The sequence below is a fragment of the Pristiophorus japonicus genome, chromosome 24 (assembly GCF_044704955.1).
Source record: "Pristiophorus japonicus isolate sPriJap1 chromosome 24, sPriJap1.hap1, whole genome shotgun sequence".
Taxonomy (NCBI): Eukaryota; Metazoa; Chordata; class Chondrichthyes; family Pristiophoridae; genus Pristiophorus; species Pristiophorus japonicus.
In genome coordinates, this window is record NC_092000.1 from 20509150 (window position 1) to 20530871 (window position 21722).

At 45.4% G+C, this 21722-nt stretch overlaps 1 protein-coding gene across 1 annotated transcript; it reads right to left on the reverse strand.

The window, feature by feature from the left end:
* Window positions 1–15203: 15203 nt before the first annotated feature.
* Window positions 15204–21072, reverse strand: LOC139237773 (cilia- and flagella-associated protein 251-like). The gene is made up of 2 exons (XM_070866958.1): window positions 21055–21072; window positions 15204–16103 (listed from the first exon to the last, which is right to left on the reverse strand). The coding sequence occupies exons 1-2, from the start codon at window positions 21070–21072 to the stop codon at window positions 15204–15206; spliced, it is 918 nt and encodes a 305-aa protein (XP_070723059.1).
* Window positions 21073–21722: the final 650 nt, after the last annotated feature.

The window sequence follows — 21722 nt, forward strand, 5'->3', positions numbered from 1 at the left end:
GGACCTGAATTTAGTTGGTATGACCACTCTTGCACCCCACATGATACAACCCTTATCTGCTGATAATTCATTCCTACGAATGATGAATGGATGTGTATCTTTGTCTGTTACCTGGTTTGGCCATCCATTTGCAATATACTCATACACCTTTGACGTCACTGGGTCTCGTTTGGTTGCTTTACCAATCTCTTCAGCTGTGACTGGCAATTCATCAATGTATGAAAAATAAAACACTTCTTCCCTATCGGGTGTAACTTATGATGGGGAAGGCCATCTAGACATTGCAACAGCATTACTGTGATCAGCTGATCATCTGTATTCAATATCATATGTATATGCTGACAAAATCAAAGCCCATTTCTGCATTCGGGCTGCAGCTAATGTTGGAACTGGGGACTTTGGATGGAGGATTGCTGTTAGGGGCTTATGGTCCATAACGATGGTAAACTTATCACCATACAAGTATTTGTGAAACTTCTTGACCCCAAAAATTAATGCCAAAGCTTCCCTTTCAATTTGTGCATAATTGCTCTCACTGGCACTGAGAGTGCGTGAAGCAAAAGCAATTGGTCTCTCCTCCCCACTACGTGATACATGAGAGATCACTGCCCCAACTCAATACGGAGAGGCATCACATGCTAGCTTAAACTCCTTATATATGTCATAGTGAACTAACATGGTGCTCTCTACCAATTTGCTTTTACAGTCCTTGAATGCTGCATCGCATTCTTTTGACCACTTCCAATGGACCTGTTTTTTCAAAAGTTCATTCAGTGGATGTAATACTGTAGCCAAATTTGGTAGGAATTTTTGGTAATTCAAAAGACCCAAAAATAAACGAAGTTCAGTGACATTCTTGGGAGTAGGTGCATTTCTAATTGCATCCAATTTTTCCATGATTGGATGTAAACCATCTTTGTCTAGTCTGTATCCTAAGTATTCCACTGAGTTTTTAAATAACTCACAATTACGAGCAGACACTCATACTCTATGCTTCTCTAGCCGTTTGAGGACTTCATTCAATATGTTATTATGAATTTGCATATTTGGTGTTGAAATTAGTATGTCATCCAAATAACATACTACCTCTCAATACCTTGCAAAATCTGGTTCATCACCCCTTGGAATATGGCAGGGGTGGAAGACACTCCAAACGGTAGCATATTAAATTGATATAGGCCGAGATGAGTATTTATAGTCAAACATGACTTGGACTCCCCATCGAGGTCAAGCTGTAAGTAGGCATTCGTAAGATCCAGTTTTGAGAAGATCTGATCACCTGTCAGTGTTGTGAATAAATCTTCTATATTCGGCAATGAATTGGGGACATTACCCTCTAGAACCTGGTTTACGGTTACTTTATAATCACCACACAATCTTACCTTACCATTGGACTTAGGTACAACAACAATGGGTGTAGCCCAATTACATCGATCTATCTTACAAATAATGTTCTCAGTCTCTAGTCTTTTTAGCTGTTGCTCAACTTTCTCCTTGAGTGCATATGGTACGGAACGTGGTTTGTAGTAAACCGATCTAGCGTCCTTCTGTACCCTGACACTCGCCTTGAAGCCTTGGATCGGACTGCCCGTTTCGCAGAACACCTTTGGATACTTCTTGATAACCTCATCCGTTGATGAAAATCTTGCTTCTACACAGAAAATCTTACTCCAATCCAGCTTCAGTGAGCTCAATCAATTTCTTCCTAGTAAGGCAGGCTTGTCTCCTTTCACTCCTATTCGAGGCAAGTTCTGAAATTGATCTTTATATTTCACCGGTACGATGATACGACCTACCACAGGAATTTTCTCTCCCGACTAGCCTCGCAGCTCTATCTTGGATTTCTCCAGTTGGAAATCACACAATTTGTCGAGGTATAGCGACTCCGGTACTGCAATCATGGATGCACCCGTGTCAATTTCCATTGGTATCTTGAATCCCGCAACATCTATGAGGATTTTGATGCTTTCCGAATCGCCGTCCGTTAACCTCATGCTCCTGATGACGTGTAACTCTAACATCTCCTCGTCCTGTTGTTGTTCTTCCAAGCTATGTAGTCTTTTGGGATTTCTACTCATAGCTTTGAACGCTGGACTCATAGCTTTGAAAGCTGGTTTACCCTTCAGTCGGCATGCCTTCGCAAGATGCCCAGTCTTCCTGCAGAAGAAACACTCTGCCTTCACGTATGGACAACTTTGAGCAATGTGTTGTCCCAGGCACCTATAGCACGACTTCGACGCTCTGGTAGAATTTCCAGTTTCTGAGACTTTGGGCCCCCACCATCTTTTACTTTGAGCCTGCAGGTGATTTACCTCGGTTGACTGACGACCGTAATCATTATTTAATTCTTGGGAATATTGTTCGACCATGCCCATCGAACTCGCTGTCTGACAAGCAATCTCAAAAGTCAAATCCTCCGTCGTCAATAACTTCCTTCTAATCGCATCATTTTTCAGCCCACAAACAAAACGATCCCGTAATGCTCAGTTTTGAAAGCTTCCAAAATTACAGTGCATCGATAGCTTTTTAATGCTACGATGTAATCACTGATACAAGCATCAGTCTTTTGATTCCGAATCCCAAAACGATAGCTTTCAGCAATTTCTAACGGTTTGGGGTTATAGTGCTGCTCCAGCTTCGTTAAAATCTCTTTAAGCATTGTGTCCTTTGGCTCGTCAGGCACAAGCAGATTTATAAGGGTTTCATACAATGCCGGACCCGTCTCCGATAAGAAGATCACTTTCTTATATTCCAACAAAGCCCGGTTCTGGACTGCATTGTCTGGAACTTCGATTATGTTATTTGCAGTGAAATACACTTCTAGCCGATCCACATATGCTTTAAAACGTTCCTGGTCATGTCTATATTCCCCCAAATGTCCCATTACACCTGCCATTTTAATCTCTAGCTGTTCACACCGTTTACCTCGGATTTTGTAGCTTTTTTTCCAAAGACGGAAACTTCCAAAGTCTCTCTGTCGGTTGGCTGAATCCTTCACCAACAAAATTTAGCTTTAAATCATTCGAAAAATCCCATCTCATCGCCAAATGTGATATATTCACAGAGCACAGCACACACAGCTTCCAACATGGCAGGCAGCTCTCTTGGAAGTCACCGGAATCTGCCTGGTTCTGTTTATTATTAACTCTGCAGTTGCAGTACACAATACGTCCACATCCACAGTTTGGAGCTACAAACATTACAAGCTTACAGACATTACACTCCTTTAAACCGTAACAGCCAGATTTCCATCTTGACGACAAGGAGTCAGCTATGACAGTGTGGGCAGAGTTCACGCTCACTCCTGAGTCAGAAGGTTTACCCTTCTTGGCCTTCCTCGCCGACACCCAGACTCAGATCAGTGAACTCGGGGTCAGGGGTCAAGCTTGGTGGCCCCTTGATCCGAACGGCACAGCTACTCACCACCATCGTTAACGCCACAGGCACTGAGCCTGGCCCCCTCCCTTGGTCAGGCCTTCAGAATGGCCGCCTCCTGAAAGGAAAGTCGTTTTTGTAAAGTCTAGCGTGGATTCAGGGAGGAGCAGGAGTACTTCACTCAGTTCCACAGTGCTCCTGACAGCCGTTGAACAAGGGTGAGATGCCTGAGGAGGCGTTACAGGCCTCGAAGGCTCAGCTAGATTAGTTGAGGCATGAGGCCCATTTTCCCCAATGACATGCTCCAACCAACGGTGCCGGGAAACAACTTACTTGAATGTTCATCTCACTTGTGGTGCCTTGATGCCTTCAAAATGGCTGCCACATAGCAGATAGGTCCTGCACTGCAAAAGACGTTCATTGTATAGCATGAGATGTTAAACCCAGATCCCGTTTGCCCTCTCAGGTGGAAGTAAAAGATCCCATGGCACTGTTTCGAAGAAGAGCAGAGGAGTTATCTCCAGTGTCCTGGCCAATATTTATCCCTCAACCAACATAACAAAAACAGATTATCTGGTCATCATCACATTGTTGTTTCTGGGAGTTGCTGTGCTCAAATTGGCTGCTGCGTTTCCTACATTACAATAGTGACCACGCTTCAAAAGTACTTCATCGGCTGTAAAGTTGCTTTAGGCCGTGAAAGACACTATATAAATGCAAGTTCTTTCTTTTTTGTTGAGATAGGTTTGAATGCCGCGATAAGGGGCTAAATAAAAAAAACAGTCTTTCTTTAGGATTCTGGGGCAATTCAGTAGAACGTGGAGAAATGAATGAAAAATGTTTAACGTTTCTTTTGTCACTTTGAGACTTTTAGCTGCTGGCATTGATAGGAGAATGGCTGGGAGAGAAGTCCAATCTGGTGGTGATGTGACTGAGAGTTAGACAAGGCACTGTTGTCAATGAACTGTGTTTCTCTGTCTGAAATGGCTTGCTGTGCCATCTGTAAGGGTTCTGTGTGAAGAGCGTTTAGCCCACAGCACAGAAATGCCTGTAATTCAACAATAATTGGCGCATAATCGGCCGCCTTATTCTGAAAGGCCATGGGGTTGGTTGACGTGCAAAATGTCACACTTGCACAGTAGGGCGCTGAGATTGGAGTTGAGCGACTACTTGGGGCAAAGTAGAGGCAGCTCTAATCTATATCAAATCTATGTTGTCCCTGACCTGGGAGAGCTTTATGGGACAGTGTAGAGGGAGCTTTACTCTGTATCTAACCCGTGCTGTACCTGCCCTGGGAGTGTTTGATGGAATAGTGTAGAGGGAGCTTTACTCTGTATCTAACCCCGTGCTGTACCTGCCCTGGGAGTGTTTGCTGGGACAGTGTAGAGGGAGCTTTACTCTGTATCTAACCCGTGCTGTACCTGCCCTGGGAGTGTTTGATGGGATAGTTTGTAGAGGGAGCTTTACTCTGTATCTAACCCGTGCTGTACCTGCCCTGGGAGTGTTTGATGGGATAGTTTGTAGAGGGAGCTTTACTCTGTATCTAACCCCGTGCTGTACCTGCCCTGGGAGTGTTTGATGGGATAGTTTGTAGAGGGAGCTTTACTCTGTGTCTAACCCCGTGCTGTACCTGTGTGTTAGATGCTGGTGCTGACTATTTTAAATGTAAACTTTTCAATCCCCAGCACGAACATCCTTCCACCTTGATGAGTATGAAATTCAGCAAAAATAAAATTGTTTTGCTGGACTCAAACCAAGAGTAGCCGATCTTCTGAGACTATTTAGGCTGAGTTTGTGTCGGATAAGGTTTTAAACAACGCAATGCAAACCAACAATCACTCTCCCATCTGTAGACTATTACATGCACATCCTGAAGAAAGATACTGTTTCAGACGGTTACAATGAAAGCATTCTTGTCGAGTGAGTTAAAGACAACTCTGTTGATCACGAGACCATTAAGTGAGCTTTTTGCTGTCTGGGTGCTAAACAGTGACTTGACTGTGCGTCGACTGCTCTCTGACTGCTGGGGAAACTTGGCAGCTCACCATTGCTAAACAAAGAGAAAGCAGATACACTCAATGTGAGTCATCTGCCCCACAACGTAAAACAATTACACTTCGATCAGCTTTCCGCGCCTGTTATTTGCAAAGCGCGCCAGCCACATTTTAAAGAGATACTCCTCATTCAACTGACTTTTGTTGGAGAATCAAGATTTGGAAGAGCTGTGTTTTAAAAGATAAGCCTGTGCCTTTTTCGGAGCTCACACCACTTCACCACGTACTCATTATATTGGGCTAGATTTTCGGTTCTGGTCATTTCGGGGCGTTAATGGCAGCGGGTCGGTAAAGTTTGTGCCCAAGAAATGGTTTGTGTCTGCAGCCACAGAATTTGCCATCTGGGCCCTGAGTGTGGAGCAGGTCGCTAAGGGAGGTATTCCACACTTCTCAATACCAAGGAGGACTGCAATAAATTACAGGTGGACATTAATAAACTGGCAGAATGCACATGTAATTGGCAAATGAAGTTCAACATAGATAAATGTGAGGTATTACATTTTGGTAGGAAGAATAGGGAGGTCACTTGTTACTTGGAGGGTGCCAGTCTAGGTGGGGTAGAGGAGCAAAGGGATCTCGGAGTACACATACACACACCACTACAAGTTGCAACACAGGTTATCAAGGCCATAAAAAAAACAGGCACGAAGAATTGAAAAGTCGGGAAGTTATGCTAAACCTGTATCGAACTTGGTGAGACCACACTTAGAGTACTGCGTACAGTTCTGGTTGGCATATTATAAAAAGGATATAGAGGCACTGGAGAGGGAGCAGAGAGGATTTACAAGGATGATACCAGAAATGCGAGGGTACACATATCAGGAAAGGATGAACAGGCTGGGTCTCTTTTCTCTTGTGAAAAAAGAAGGCTGAGGGGTGACCTAATAGAGATCTTTAAAATTATGAAAGGTTTTGATAGAGTGGATACAGAGAGAATGTTTCCACTTGTGGGGAAGAGCATAACTAGAGGCCATAAATATAAGATCGTCACCAAGAAATCCAATAGGGAAATTCAGAAGAAAATTCTTTACCCAAAGAGTGGTGAGAATGTGGAACTCGCTACCACAGGGAGTGGTTGAGGCGAATAGAATCGATGTATTTAAGGGGTGGCTAGACAAACATATGAGGGAGAAGGGAATAGAGAGTTATGCTGATAGATTTAGATGAGGAAAGACGGGAGGAGGCTCAAGTGGAGCATAAACGCCGGCATGGACTGGTTGGGCCGAATGGCCCGTTTCTGTGCCGTATATCCGATGTACTCCTGTGTAATCCCCTCAAAGTCTCCTCTTTTCCAATGGAAACCAAAGTTCTTAAGTTCTCCTCATGACTTAAATTCCTGATGCTTGTAGCCATCATTATTACTCAGCTGTGACCCCACTCCACTGCAGTAATATCCTTTGCACGTCATAACTGACCACAACTGTAAATATTAGTTCAATATCATATGGCAAGTTCCTTGTTCAACATCAATCCATTATTATCACGACGAAGAAACTTGCATTTCTCGCAACTTTCACCACCTCAGGACGTCCAAATCTGCTTTACAGCCAATCAAGTACTTTCTGAAGTGTAGTCACTGTTGTAACGTAAAAAGCCCGGGAGCAAATTTGCGAACAGCAAGCTCCCATAAACAGCAATGAGATAATGTCCAATAATTTGTTTTTTTATTGATGTTGGTTGCAGATTAAACATTGGCCAGGACAACAGTGCAAGTGATACACTGAAGTGTTTGAATGTAACGTTTATACAGAACCCCTAAAAACAGAGGGCTCAATTTCGCCCAAGCCCGTTTTCTGGCGTATTGCCAGAGTCACGCCGGTTATTTAGGTCCAGAAATGCGGCAGATGTTTACACTGTAATCCACAGCCGGGCAGCGTGGCCAGTTGCCTCGGGGAGGGGTGGAGCCTGCTGTCCGCGACGAAAAATGCAGCCGGGCCTTCTGCGCATGCACGGGAAAAAAAACATAATTTTTGACGGCGCTGCAATGGATGCACATACATAGTACAGTACAGCTCTGAGTCGGCAATCAAGAGGGCTCCAGTCTGAGACCGGGATCTCAAGCGGGCCCAGCTAGGAGAAGCAGTAGAATAGGAGAAAGAAAGACACATTTAGATATCCAGGGTAAACATAGAGTAATGAAAGAATGGGTTGGTTTATGGTCACTTTTAAGTTGCTTGTAATAAAGGAGAATGTTGACTTATTTTGTCTTTAGTTAAGTCTATTACTTCTTGATCGATCTCAACTCCATTTGCTCTTCTTCTCACCATAGACACTGGCAAAACACTGGGGGAGAAACACTGAGGTACATATGTAGTCTGGCCGCACCTTGCCAATGGAGAGACCTGATCATTTATTGCCCCCTAATATCAAATCTCAACTTAAAAACTAACGTTACACATTCACCCAGGACCAGACTGCAATGTGTGTCTGGAGTACGAAAGTTCATGCATGTCAAGGATTCTTCCAATAAACAGAGTTAATGCTATTTTGTTTCCAACTCAGATACCTGTAAAGTGAAGATACTTAAGAGTACACTGCTGTTGTCCTCATTTGAGTCATTCCTTCCATTTACTGTGCTTCCCGGCACCAAAAACCTCACAGGACGAAGCTCAACTATTGATTAATTTTGCAGACTGGAAACCAAACTCAGTGACCTTGCAAAATGTAATGTGCCCACCGGTGAGTATGCTCACAGGTTTGTAGAGCTGTTGAGTTGGGAGTGGCTTAGCCAGTCACGTGATGTTCACAACACTCAATAAAACCCCGGCCAGTTAGGTTCAGGGGATCCACGAAGAGGCAGGTGGTTGTGAGCCTGGTGGATGAACTGATAATGTGTAGTGTGATTGTTAAACCTTTTGCTAATAAACCAACTAGTTCTTAATACATGTGACCCTGAGCTTCCGGTCGCCTGTCACTTTAATTCTCCACTCCACTCCCACTCTGATACCTCCGTCCTCAGCCTCCTGCACTGTTCCAATGAAGCTCAATGCAAACTTGAGGAACAGCATCTTTCGTTTAGGTATTTTACAACCTTCTGGACTCAACAATTTCGGAGCTTAACCTCTGCCCATCTTTGGATCCCTTTACCCCCCAGCCATCCCCTCCACCCCCCCACCACCCCTTCCCTCGAACTTATGTTTTTTATTTTTGTCTCCAATGGCATCTGGTCATTAGTCTGCCATTCACACCCTATCTAGACTATACCTTTTTCTAACTCTGGCCATTACCATTTCAATTCAGCCCATCATTCCTTTTTTCTCCCGGATCTCCTGCCTTCCACACTATCACAGACCTTCCCTTTTGTTTTTCCCCTCCCTCTTAAAGTGCTTCTTAAGAATGTGTTCTTTTCGAACTTTCGCCAGTTCTGAGGAAGGATCATCAACCCGTAATGTTGGCCTTGAAATCCCGGCCTCCCTGGGTCCATACGGAGTGTGTACGGAGTGTGTACGGAGTGTGCACGGACTCAGTTGGGCATCGCAAAAGCCGGTTTACAACGCACAATGCGCATGTGCCGAAAACCGGCTTTTCCGATCTGTCAAGCCGGAGCCTGACAGATCCTCCGCATCTCGGGAGCGAGGACATTCGCATGGGCAAGATTGTGGGATTTACCCATAAATTTGCCCAGCGGATGTCCTGAAAACTCTTGCACCTATTTAAAAGCGGGCACATAGCCTACTTTTGCAGGCGGAAGAGTCTTAAAACATAACAAAAAAACATTTTAAAAACACATTTTATTGTTTAAAAACCCTGCCCACTAAGTTTTAAACCATAATTTAAAAAATTGGAGAAATATATATTTTTTATTATAAGACATTAATAACGTTAATTTAAATGAATCTTAACTATGTAGTGCATTTTTTCTATTTATTATTAGTGTTTTGGTGTTTGGGGGCTGTTTCTCAATCATACTAATGGGAACTCCAACTTACAGAGTTCCCATTATTATGAATGAGAAAATACTGTACTTTGATTGGCTGCCCAGAGCCATGTGACTGCGGCTCCAGCTCACTGATGTCCCGACGTGCACGCGCTGCAACTGCAGTGAGTGAAGGCCTCAGGACTGGGATCGCTGGTGGGCGTGCATCTTTTTTCCCCTTTTCAGTCGTTCAGCCGCAGGAAGACCTCGGCCTGGGTTTCTCGGCCATTCACTCTGTTTTTTTCTCTCCACAGATGCTGCCTGGCCCGCTGAGATTGCCAGCATTTTCTGTTTTTATTTTAGTTCTTAATAGCAGCGCGTTGCTATGAAGTCTTCAGCAAAGAGCCCACAAAGCGAACACGTTGCACAAAAGAAGCATAAACATGGCTGATTTATATCTTTGACGTCCTCTCACAGTCTTGCCAGCTTGGCTCAGTTGGTAGTGCTCTCGTCTCCGCAGCACATAATCTGGGCTGCAAGGTCCCTTCGTTGATTTACGCAGCTTTCACATGGCGAGTTGTTGTATCCGCTTTGGAGTTGCCACGACGGGAATGGATTTTTCTTTTGGAATATGGTTGGCCCTTGATGCACAATGCAGTGAATCTTGCAGATATTTTTGGAGGGCCCAACTAACTGATCGCCTCGCACACATGGGCCAAGGTAGAAGTATTCTCACTGTGCAAGATTCAAGTCTTTATTCGAGAGCTAGGCCTCTGGTCCTCTGGCATGGATTGTGACAGGTTGGACACATTCTTCCCGCTAACAGAGTAATATGTTGGCAGAGAATGAGCACTCTCAGAGACTCAAGTGCCAACTCTATGATTACTTTGCCAAAAGAAAAAAAAACGGCAAAAAGCAATTGCGAACGTCCTTCCTGAACAGATGTCCATTTTGCTGCACTTGTCGTCACCAAACATACTGATCTGAGCACGACCAATACATGCTCCGATTGTCCTCCAACAAGTCAACTCCTCTGAACAACATCTCCCAAGTTGCTTACTGTCCATGGGAGAGGAACACCAAAAACTGGTGAGTGTACGCCCTTCATACACTTCATACACATGACCTGAAAGTGTCAGCTGTGGCTCAGTGTACAGCACACTCGCCTCCAAGTCAGAGCGCCGTGGGTTCGAGACCCACTCCAGAGACTTGAGCACATAAATGTGGACTGTTACTGCAGTGCAGTGCTGAGGGAGGGCCGCACTGTCAGAGGTGGTGTTTTTCCGATGAGATGTTAAACCGAGGCCCCGTCTGCCCTCTCAGCTGGATGTAAAAGGTCCCAGAGCACTATTTTGAAGAAGAGCAGGGGAGTTATCCTCAGTGTCCCGGCCAATATTTATCCTTCAATCAACATGATGAAAAAATACAGATTATCTGGTCATTATCACATTGCTGTTTGTGGGAGCTTGCTGTGCGCAAGTTGGCTGCCACGTTTCCCACATTACAACAGTGACTACACTTCAGAAGTACTTCATTGGCTATAAAGCGCTTTGCAGCATCTGGTGGTAGTGCAAAGCGCTACAGAAATGCAAGTCTTTCTTTTCATCTCTATGTACCTTTGTGAGTCAACATTGGCCCCACCTCATTGTTGGAGATGGCTGTCACCTCATCAAGCTCAACCATCGCACTTTATGAGCACCACTCAATCTTGCACCGTAATGTTTTTGTCTTTGTTTATGTCCTTCTTTCCTTTGAGCTCTTTTAAGGCTCCAATGTGAGATGTTAAACGAAAGTTCCATCCGGCTATTGCAGTGATTTAGGTAGACATTCAAGGTCCCATGGGACCTTTAGTAAGTTTGTTTCCAGCGTGTAAAATTAATCAACAGGGTACAGTAGCATAGTGGTTACATTACTGGACGAGTAATCCAGAGGCCTGGATTAATGATAATGGGATGTGAGGAACTTGAGAAACTGGGATTGTTCTCCTTAGAGCAGAGAAGGTTAACGGGACATTTAACCGAAGTGCTCAAAATCATGGGTGGTTTTATAGAATAGACACGGAGAAACTGTTCCAGCTGGCAGAAGAGTAGGTGACCAGTGATTTAAGATAATTGGCAAAGAAAGACTTACATTTATATAGCGCCCTTCACGACCACCAGACCGCTCAAAGCGCTTTACAGCCAATGAAGTACTTTTGGAGTGTAGTCACTATTGTAATGTCAGAAACACAGCGGCCAATTTGCACACAGCAAGCAATGTGACAATCTGTTTTTGTAATGTTGGTTGAGGGATAAATATTGGCTAGGGCACCGAGTATAACTCCCCTGCTCTTCTTCTAAATAGTGCCGTGGGATCTTTCACGCCCACCTGAGAGAGCAGATAGGGCCTCGGTTCAACGTCTCATCTGAAATCCGACAGTTCCGGCACTCCCTCAGCACTGCACTGGAGTGTCAGCTTAGATTTATGTGCTCATGTTTCTGGAGTGGAACTTGAACCCACAACCTTCTGACTCAGAGGCAATTATGCTGCCCACTGAGCCACAGCTGACATTAAGCAGCGTGCAAAATGGCTACAGTATTTACTTACACAACAAGAGTGTACTTTCTTTGCATGTGATCCCACCACCCATCCTTTCCTTCAATGACTGTCTGCCCCACCTGTGACAGAGACTGTAATTCTCCCGTATTGGACGGTACAGCCACCTGAGAACTCACTTTTAGAATGGAAGAAAGTCTTCCTCGATTTCGAGGGCCAGCCTGTGATGATGGAAGGGATCATAGATGGAGTTTGACATTAAGCTTGAGAAGGTGATAGATCACACACAAACCAAGGTTTCAAAACTTGAGTAAGGCTGACTGCGAAGAAATGAGACATAAGCTAAACACGTAGTCAACACATGAGGTAAGATGCAGAATAAAGCTAACGGAAATAGCTTACACAAATGCCAAGACAAATGATATTCCAGCAAACTGTGAGAAATGTAGAGAACAACAAAGAAAATATTGAGAGCTGTAAAAAGAATACAAAGGAGTGATATGAAGACTAATTGTAAAAGTATTATAAATATATTGAGAGTAAGAGAGTGACTATGAGTGATGTGGGCCATTAAAATGGAGCATAAACGTTGGCATGGACTGGATGGGCCGAATGGCCTGTTTCTGTGCCGTATATCCTACATAATTGAAAACAGGTGCTGTAGATGCTGTAATAGATAAGCAGGGGCTGGCAGATTTAGTAACCAAGTACTTTAGGTCCAACCTCACAGTAGGGGATGAGGAAAAAATACCAGTGAAAGAAGGGAAAGTACAAATAAATCCAGGAGAGGAATTTGTTGGATTCAATGCAAGTAAAAAGGAAATGATTTTGGAGAAAATTATGGAACATTATAGATAAAATCTTCAGCTGTGGAGACTGCGACAATTGGAGCTTTCAAGACAGAGATAGATAGATTTTTGTTTTAAGTAAGGGCATCAGGTGATACTACATCGGCTCTGCAGCACAGAAACAGGCCATTTGGCCCATCCAGTCCATGCCGGCGTTTATGCCCCACTCGAGCCTCCTCCCGTCTTTCCTCATCTAAATCTATCAGCATAACCCTCTATTCCCTTCTCCCTCATATGCTTGCCCTTAAATGCATCGATACTATTCACTTCAACTACTTCCTGTGGTAGTGAGTTCCACATTCTCACCACTCTCTGGGTAAAGAATTTTCTTCTGAATTCCTTGTTGGATTTCTTGGTGACTATCTTATATTGATGGCCTCTAGTTATGCTCTTCCCCACAAGTGTAAACACTCTCTCTGTATCCACTCGATCAAAACCTTTCATAATTTTAAAGGCCTCTATTAGGTAACCCCTCAGCCTTCTTTTTTCACAAGAGAAATGAGATCCAGCCTGTTCATCCTTTCCTGATATGTATACCCTCGCATACATGGAACAAAGGCGAGTAAATGGAGCTTGACGTGCAGATCAACCGTGATCTAATCGAATGGCGGAGCAGACTCAAGGGCCTCCTCTTGTTCCAATGTTCCTATGTATGTTCGTCATCATCAGCATCACCATAGGCAGTCCCTCGAAATCGAGGAAGACTTGCTTCCACTCTAAAAGTGAGTTCTCAGGTGACTGAACAGTCCAATACAGGAATTACAGTCTCTGTCACAGGTGGGGCAGACAGTGATTGAAGGAAAGGGTGGGTGGGGAGTCTGGTTTGCCGCAAGTTCCTTCCGCTGCCTGCGCTTGGTTTCTGCATGCTCTCGGCGACGAGACTCGAGGTGCTCAGCGCCCTCCGGATGTTCTTCCTCCACTTAGGGCGGTCTTCGGCCAGGGACTCCCAGGTGTCGGTGGGGATGTTGCACTTTATCAAAGGAGGCTTTGAGGGTGTCCTTGAAACGTTTCCTCTGCCCACCTGGGGCTCGCTTGCCATGTAGGAGTTCCGAGTAGAGCGCTTGCTTTGGGAGTCTCGTGTCGGGCGTGCGGACGATGTGGCCTGCCCAATGGAGCTAGTCAAGTGTGGTCAGTGCTACGATGCTGGGGATATTGGCCTGATCGAGAACACTGACATTTCTACGTCTAACCTCCCAGGGGATTTACAGGATGTTGTGGGGACAGCACTGATGGTATTTTTCCAGCGTGTTTGTATGCAAGGGTGGAATGGGCAGAATTCCCAAGGCAGCCTGCTAACTTCTTCAGATATGCCCCTTTGACATGGCAGATGTAGTCGAGGAGGTGCCCTGCTCCCCACTGGGTGACAGTAATCTAGAACATACAGGGCAACATTCCACTGGAATTGGCTTCCTACCCAATGGGCAATACGCCCACTCGCTTGGCCCCGATCATAACATCGCTCCAAGGTCTTTTGTTGTTTCTGGTCTGTGTAGCTTTTAGCAAAAACAGGACAGACTGCAGCACTGTCTGAAATGGAATTCAACACTTCACTACTTGTGGCATTCGAAGCTGAGTCTGACATGGAGAGGTATCAATAACACGACTTTATTTCACAATGTCTACTGCGCGCTCACTTTTTAATTCGTTCTCGGGATATGGCCATCGCTAGCAAGGCCGGCATTTAATGCCCATCCGTTGATTCCGGAGATGAGCAGGTTGACTTATGAGGAAAGGATGAGTAGGTTGGGTCTCTACTCACTGGAATTCAGAAGAATGAGATGTGATCTTATCGAAACGTATACGATTATGAGGGGGCTTGACAAGGTGGATGCAGAGAGGATGTTTCCACTGATGGGGGAGATTAAATCTAGGGGGAATAATCTTAGAATAAGGGTCCGCCCATTTAAAACTGAGATGAGGAGGAATTTCTTCTCTCAGAGGGTTGTAAATCTGTGGAATTCGCTGCCTCAGAGAGCTGTAGAAGCTGGGATATTGAATAAATTTAAGATCGAGATAGGAAGTTTCTTAACCAATAAGGGATTAAGGGGTTATGGGGAGCGGGCGGGGAAGTGGACATGAGTCCATGATCAGATTAGCCATGATTGTATTAAATGGCGGAGCAGGCTCGAGGGGCCGTATGGCCTACTCCTGCTCCTATTTCTTATGTTCTTATGTAGTTTCCCTCGAGAAGGTGAGCCTTCTTCTTGAACCTTGTGGTGAAGGTGCTCTCACGGTGCTGTTAGGCAGAGAGCTCCAGGATTTTGACCCAGTGTCGATGAAGGAACAGACGATATGTGTCCAAGTATGACTTGGAGGAGAACGTGGATGTGAATGCATTCCCATGCTCCTGCTCCCCTTGTTTGGCCGATGCCTCAAAGGAGTTAAGTGTTTAGAGAAAAGTAAAATACCGCGGGTGCTGAAAATCTGAACGAAACACAAACAATGCTGGAAATACTCAGCAGGTTAAGCAACATCTGTGGAGAGAGAAACAGAGTTAACATTTCTGGCTGATTATCATTCATTAACATATTTTAGTTAAGTATTTAGAGCTGGAGTGTCATCGTTATTAAGAACAGCATCATCAATATCATCCTCATTGTTATCACCATAATCTTCCTCATCCTCCTCCTCATCATCATAATCTTCTTCATCCGCCTCCTCCTTATCACCATAACCGTCCTCATCCTCCTCTACCTCATCACCATAATCTTCGTCATCATCATTCTCCTCATCATCATAATCTTCCTCATCTTCCTCCATCTCATCATAATAATCTTCCTCCTCCTTATCATTATAATCTTCCTCATCCTCCTCCTCCTGATCTCCATAATCTTCCTCATCCTCCTCATCATCATAATCTTCCTCATCATCATAATCTTCCTCATCTTCCTCCATCTCATCATAATAATCTTCCTCCTCCTTATCATTATAATCTTCCTCATCCTCCTCCTCCTGATCTCCATAATCTTCCTCATCCTCCTCATCATCATAATCTTCCTCCTCCTTATCATTATAATCTTCCTCATCCTCCTCCTCCTGATCTCCATAATCTTCCTCATCCTCCTCATCATCATAATCTTCCTCCTCCTTATCATTATAATCTTCCTCATCCTCCTCCTCCTGATCTCCATAATCTTCCTCATCCTCCTCATCATCATAATCTTCCTCCTCCTTATCATTATAATCTTCCTCATCCTCCTCCTCCTGATCTCCATAATCTTCCTCATCCTCCTCATCATCATAATCTTCCTCATCCTCCTCTACCTCATCATCATAATCTTCCTCCTCCTCCTCATCATAATCTTCCTCCACCTCCGCATCATCACCATAATCTTCCTCATCCTCATTCTTATCACCATTATCTTCATCCTCATCATCACCATAATCTTTCTCATCCTCCTCCTCCTCAACATCATAATCTTCCTCATCCTCATTCTCACAACACCATAATGTTCCTCATCCACATCCGCAGGGGGCGCGGGGCATTACCGCCCGGCAGAGGCGAGCCAGTGTGCAACGTCCCCTGGTTGCGACACCATTTCGAAATTTGTTTCGTGCCCGATCCGCAGCGCCCCCTAGTGGGACCGCCTGGGAAAGCGGGCGGTCCGAGCTGTAGCAGCCGCAGTGAGGGAAGGATTGTGGACCCGAGGTAAGTGCGATTGGTTTTAATTTTGCAATTTTTGTGATGCATGTGGATGTGGCATCAGTAAGGTATTGGGAATGTTTTAGATTTTTTTCTTCCAGTTTTTATTTTCCATGGCCACCTCTCGTCGGGCGCTCCGAGGCCAGCTGTGTAGCTCGGGATTTTCACTTGCTCAGCCGGCCTAGCGCCCTGAGAGAGGTGTGGAACGCCTCCCTTAGCGCTCCGCCCCACACTCGGGGCCCAGCTGGCGAATTTTGCGGCTGGAGACGCAAACCATTTCCCGGCGCTAAATTTACCGCTCCGCCTGGGTTAATGCCGCAACAGAGCCAGCGGCCGAATTTCCCGCCCCAAAGTGGCTTACAAAGAGATCCCAAAGATTAGATGCGCCGTAAGCCAGGAAGTGAAAAGAAAGGGGTTGGGGACATGCAATAGTCAAGGTAAGGCAGAGTCTGTGAGCTGGGACATGTGGAGGAAGGTTACTCATCATCATCATCATAGGCAGTCCCTCGGAATCGAGGAAGACTTGCTTCCACTCTAAAAATGGGTCCTTAGGTGGCTGAACAGTCCAATACGAGAGCCACAGTCCCTGTCACAGGTGGGGCAGCTGGTGGTTGTGGGAAGGGGTGGGTGGGACTGGTTTGCTGCTCGCTCTTTCCACTGCCTGCGCTTGATTTCTGCACGCTCTCGGCGATGTTGCTCAAGGAAGCTGGTGAAAGGCCAGGGGAGGGTATTAAAACGTATTTGTCACAGCACAGGGAGTCAGTTGCTTGGCGATGATGGAAGTGATGTATATGTGGGGCCCAGGCTGCAGAGTTTGAGGAGCGAGGGAGTCGGGCGTTGGAGAAATCGCTGACGACCAATACTAAATAAAGTGCTTCCTTTTTTCTCGGGTCGGGAACAGCTGGCCATTTGCTGATTCCAGCATAGAAAGACGAACCTCCTAATTCTTTACCGAAAATGCTGGAAATCTCAACGGGTCAGGCAGCATCTGTGGAGAGGAAGCAGAGTTAACAGTTTCGAGTCGATGACCCTTCGTCAGAATCTGAAACGTTAACTCTGCTTCCTCGCCACAGGTGCTGCCTGACCCACTGAGATTTCCAGCATTTTCGGTTTTTATTCCAGATTCCAGCATCCGCTGTAATCTGCTTTTGGTTCTCCTTATCCTTTATAGTATCATCATCATCATCATAGGCAGTCCCTCGAAATCGAGGTAGACTTACTCCCACTCTAAAAGTGAGTTCTCAGGTGACTGAACAGTCCAATACCGGAATTACAGTCTCTGTCACAGGTGGGGCAGACAGTGGTTGAGGGAAAGGGATGGGTGGGACTGGTTTGCCGCAAGCTCCTTCCGCTGCCTGCGCTTGGTTTCTGCATGCTTTCGGCGACGAGACTCGAGGTGCTCAGCGCCCTCCCGGATGATCTTCCTCCACTTAGGGCGGTCTTGGGCCAGGGACTCCCAGGTGTCAGTGGGGATGTTGCACTTTATCAGGGAGGCTTTGAGGGTGTCCTTGTAATGTTTCCTCTGCCCACCTGGGGCTCGCTTGCCGTGCAGGAGTTCCGAGTAGAGCGCTTGCTTTGGGTGTCTTGTATCAGGCATGCAGACAATGTGGCCCGCCCAGCGGAGCTGGTCGAGTATGGTCAGTGCCTCGATGCTGGGGCTGTTGGCCTAATCGAGAACACTGACGTTGGTGCGTCTGTCCTCCCAGGGGTTTTGCAGGATCTTGCAGAGACAGCGTTGGTGGCATTTCTCTAGCGATTTGATCAGCACAAAAGGACCCACCACATGTTGTCTGTTCGACTTCCATTTTAACGGAGCTGCAGAGCTTTGAATAACTTTCTATTGAACTCCTTATTCAGCAAACCCTGTAACACTAATAGCAGCAGTGGCAAACGATTAGGCAGTGCTTTTTATTTAACTTTCCAATTTTCTTCCATCCTTCCTTGAGGATTCTGACAGGAATATTACAATCAGCAGAAGGCCATTCAGCCCCTCAGGTCCTCTCCGCCATTCAATTGGATCATGGCCGAGCTGCAGCTCAACTCCATTTTCTCCATATCCTCCAAATCCCTTGACACCCTTACCTGTCAAAAATTTGCCAATCTCAGTCTTGAAAGCTCCAAATGTCCCGTCCCCCCACCCCTGCCCTCGAGCATCCACAGCCATTTGGAGGAGAGAGTTTTGTTAAACAAAGGTATTAAGGGATATTGGCCAAAGGCAGATATATGGACTTAGAACATTAGAACATAAGAACATAAGAATTAAGAGCAGGAGTAGGCCATTTGGCCTCTCGAGCCTGCTCCGCCATTCAATAAGATCATGGCTGATCTTCTACCTCAACTCCACTCTCCTGCACTATCCCCATATTCCTTGATCCCCTTAATATCCATAAATCTATCGATCTCTGTCTTGAATATACTCAACGACTGAGCCTCCACATCCCTCTGGGGTAGAGAATTCCAGAGATTCACCACCCTCTGAGTGAAGAAGTTTCTCCTCATCTCAGTTCTAAATGGCCGACCTCTTATTCTGAGACTGTGACCCCTGGTTCTAGACTCCCCAGCCAGGGGGAAACATCCTCCCTACATCTACCCTGTCAAGCCCTGTAATCATTTTGTATGTTTCATTGAGATCACCTCTCATTTTTCTAAACTCTACAGAATATAGGCCTAGTCTGCTCAATCTCTCCTCATAGGACAATCCCCCCCATCCCAGGAATCAATCTGGTGAACCTTCGTTGCACTCCCTCTGTGACAAGTATATCCTTCCTTAGGTAAGGAGACCAAAACTGTCCACAATACTCCAGGTGTGGTCTCACCACAGCCCTATATAATTGCTGTAAGACCTCTTTATTCTTATACACAAATCCTCTTGTAATAAAGGCCAACACACCATTTGCTTTGTTAATTGCTTGTTATACATGCATGGTAACTTTCAGTGATTCGTGTACAAGGACACCCAGGTCCCTCTGAACACCAACATTTCCCAATCTTACCATTTAAAAAATACTCTGTTTTTCTATTTTTCCTTACAAGTCCGAGTTAGGTCACAGATCAGCCATGATCTCATTGAACGGTAGATCAGGCTCGAGGGGCTAAATGGCCTACTCCGATGAAGTTCCAAATTTTGACTATCATGAATGGCTAAGCTCTAATTTTATGATTATGTCCTTTTGTTCTTGATTTCCCCATCAGCAAAAATGGTTTCTTGGTAGCTGCCCGATTGAACCCTTTCAACATTTTAAACACCTCTTTCAGATCACCGTTCTGTAACTCAAGGCGATATAACTCCAGTTTATGCAATCCACTGCGCCCCGGTATTATTCTGATGGTTGGACAGTTCCATAGGCACCGACTGCTGCCCAGTACTTCATCCAAATGGCCATTCTTCCCCTCTTACAGTGGCCGAGCTTGATTCTATTCTCACACAATATCAATCATTTCTTTCCACCATGGGTAAACTTTCAGAGATCAGGCGTGACAACTTTGGCTGATTATTTTCCTCTCTCTATTCCAGAAGCTTACCATCTCTACTGCCACCCAGGCTGAGGTCAGGTAAGTCTACAAAAAACAGAAAGAAAGACTTGCATTTATATAGCGCCTTTCACAATCTCAGGACGTCCCAAAGCACCTTACAGCCAATGAAGTAGTTTTTAGAAGTGCAGTCACTGTTGTAATTTTGGAAACGCAGCAGCCAATTTTGCACAGAAGAAAGAAAGACTTGCATTTATATAGCGCCTTTCATGACGCCCGGACGTCTCAAAGCACTTTACAGCCAATGAAGTGCTTTTGGAGCGTAGTCACTGTTGTAACAATGATATGATGATCAGATAACCTGTTTTAGTGATGTTGGTTGAGGGATAAATATTGTCAAGAGCACCAGGGAGAACTCCCCTGCTCTTCTTCCAAATAATGCCGTAGGGTCGTTTACGTCCACCTGAGAGGGCAGATGGGGCCTCGGTTTAATGTCTCATCCGAAATACGGCACCTCCGACAGTGCGGCACTGGAATGGCATTCTAGATTTTGTGCTGAATTCTGCAGAGGGGGACTCGAACCCACAAACTTCTGACTCAGAGCGGGGATTGAACGCAGGCCCTTCCTGAACTGCATGGTTCTGTACCAGACCAGTTGTGATTTGTCACTGTGGAAGCAATGGAGGATATTGTTATCATGCTTCATGACGTCACACATAACAGATTGAAAACAAATGTTTGTTCAGACTACAAGTAATGACGATACAATAATTCCATAATCCCGATCTTAAAATGAGGGCGGGTCAGAGAGTTGGAGCTGAATTGTTCTTGCCCTATCTATGAACCAAACTCCCCACTTGAAGCGTTGAACGAACCCTTGTATTTTCTTAAATAAAAACAGAAAATGCTGGAGATACTCAGCGGGTCAGGCAGCATCTGTGGAGAGGGAAACAATTAACGTTTTAGGATGGAGAAGTGGAAAAAATTAGAGATGTAACAGGATTTAAGCAAGTGTAGGGGCAGGGAAAGGCAGGCGGGGAGGAAAGAGCAAAAGGGAAGGTCTGTGATAGGGTGGAAGGCAGGAGAGATTGACGTTGGTGCAGGGCAAAAGGAGATGGTAATGGGACAAGTTAAGAAACAAAAGATGGGTGTAGAGGAGGTGTAAATGACAATAGCAGGATCAGGACCAACAACTGCCGTCCGAATAAACGAGAGGAGTGGTTACGATCTGAGACTGCTGAACTCGATGTTGAGTCCGGAAGTGTGCCTTACATTTTCTTGCTGCGGCATTAGGCTCCTGTGCAAGAATAATCTGCCTACCCTACTGGAAAATCAATCAGAACTCAACTGAAAGAGAAACCACAATTCATACAGAGAACGAGTCATCATCATGCAGGTCCAACACTGTGTACAGCAAGAATAACCCAACTCTGTTTACAACAACAACAACTTGTATTTATATAGCGTCTTTAACATCGTGCAACACCGCAAAAGGCTTCACAGGAGTATTATGAGACAAAAAGATTCGACACTGAGCCACATAAGGAGAAATGAGGGCAGGTGACCAAAAGCTTGGTCAAAGAGGTCGGTTTTAAGGAGCGTCTTGAAGGAGGAAAGAGAGGCGGGGAGGTTTAGGGAGGGAGTTCCAGAGCTTGGGGCCCAGGCAACAGAAGGCACGGCCACCGATGGTTGAGCGATTATAATCAGGGATGGTCAAGAGGGCAGATATCTCGGGGAGGGGTTGTGGGGCTGGAGGAGATTGTAGACATAGGGAGGGGCGAGGGCCATGGAGGGATTTGTAAACAAGGATGAGAATTTTACAGCAAGAATAACTCAACACTGGATACAGGAAAAGTAACACAACCCAGCCCAGTATTACATGGAGACATGTTAATCAAATGCAACAGAGCAATATCAGGAGGAGAGGTAACAGAACACGG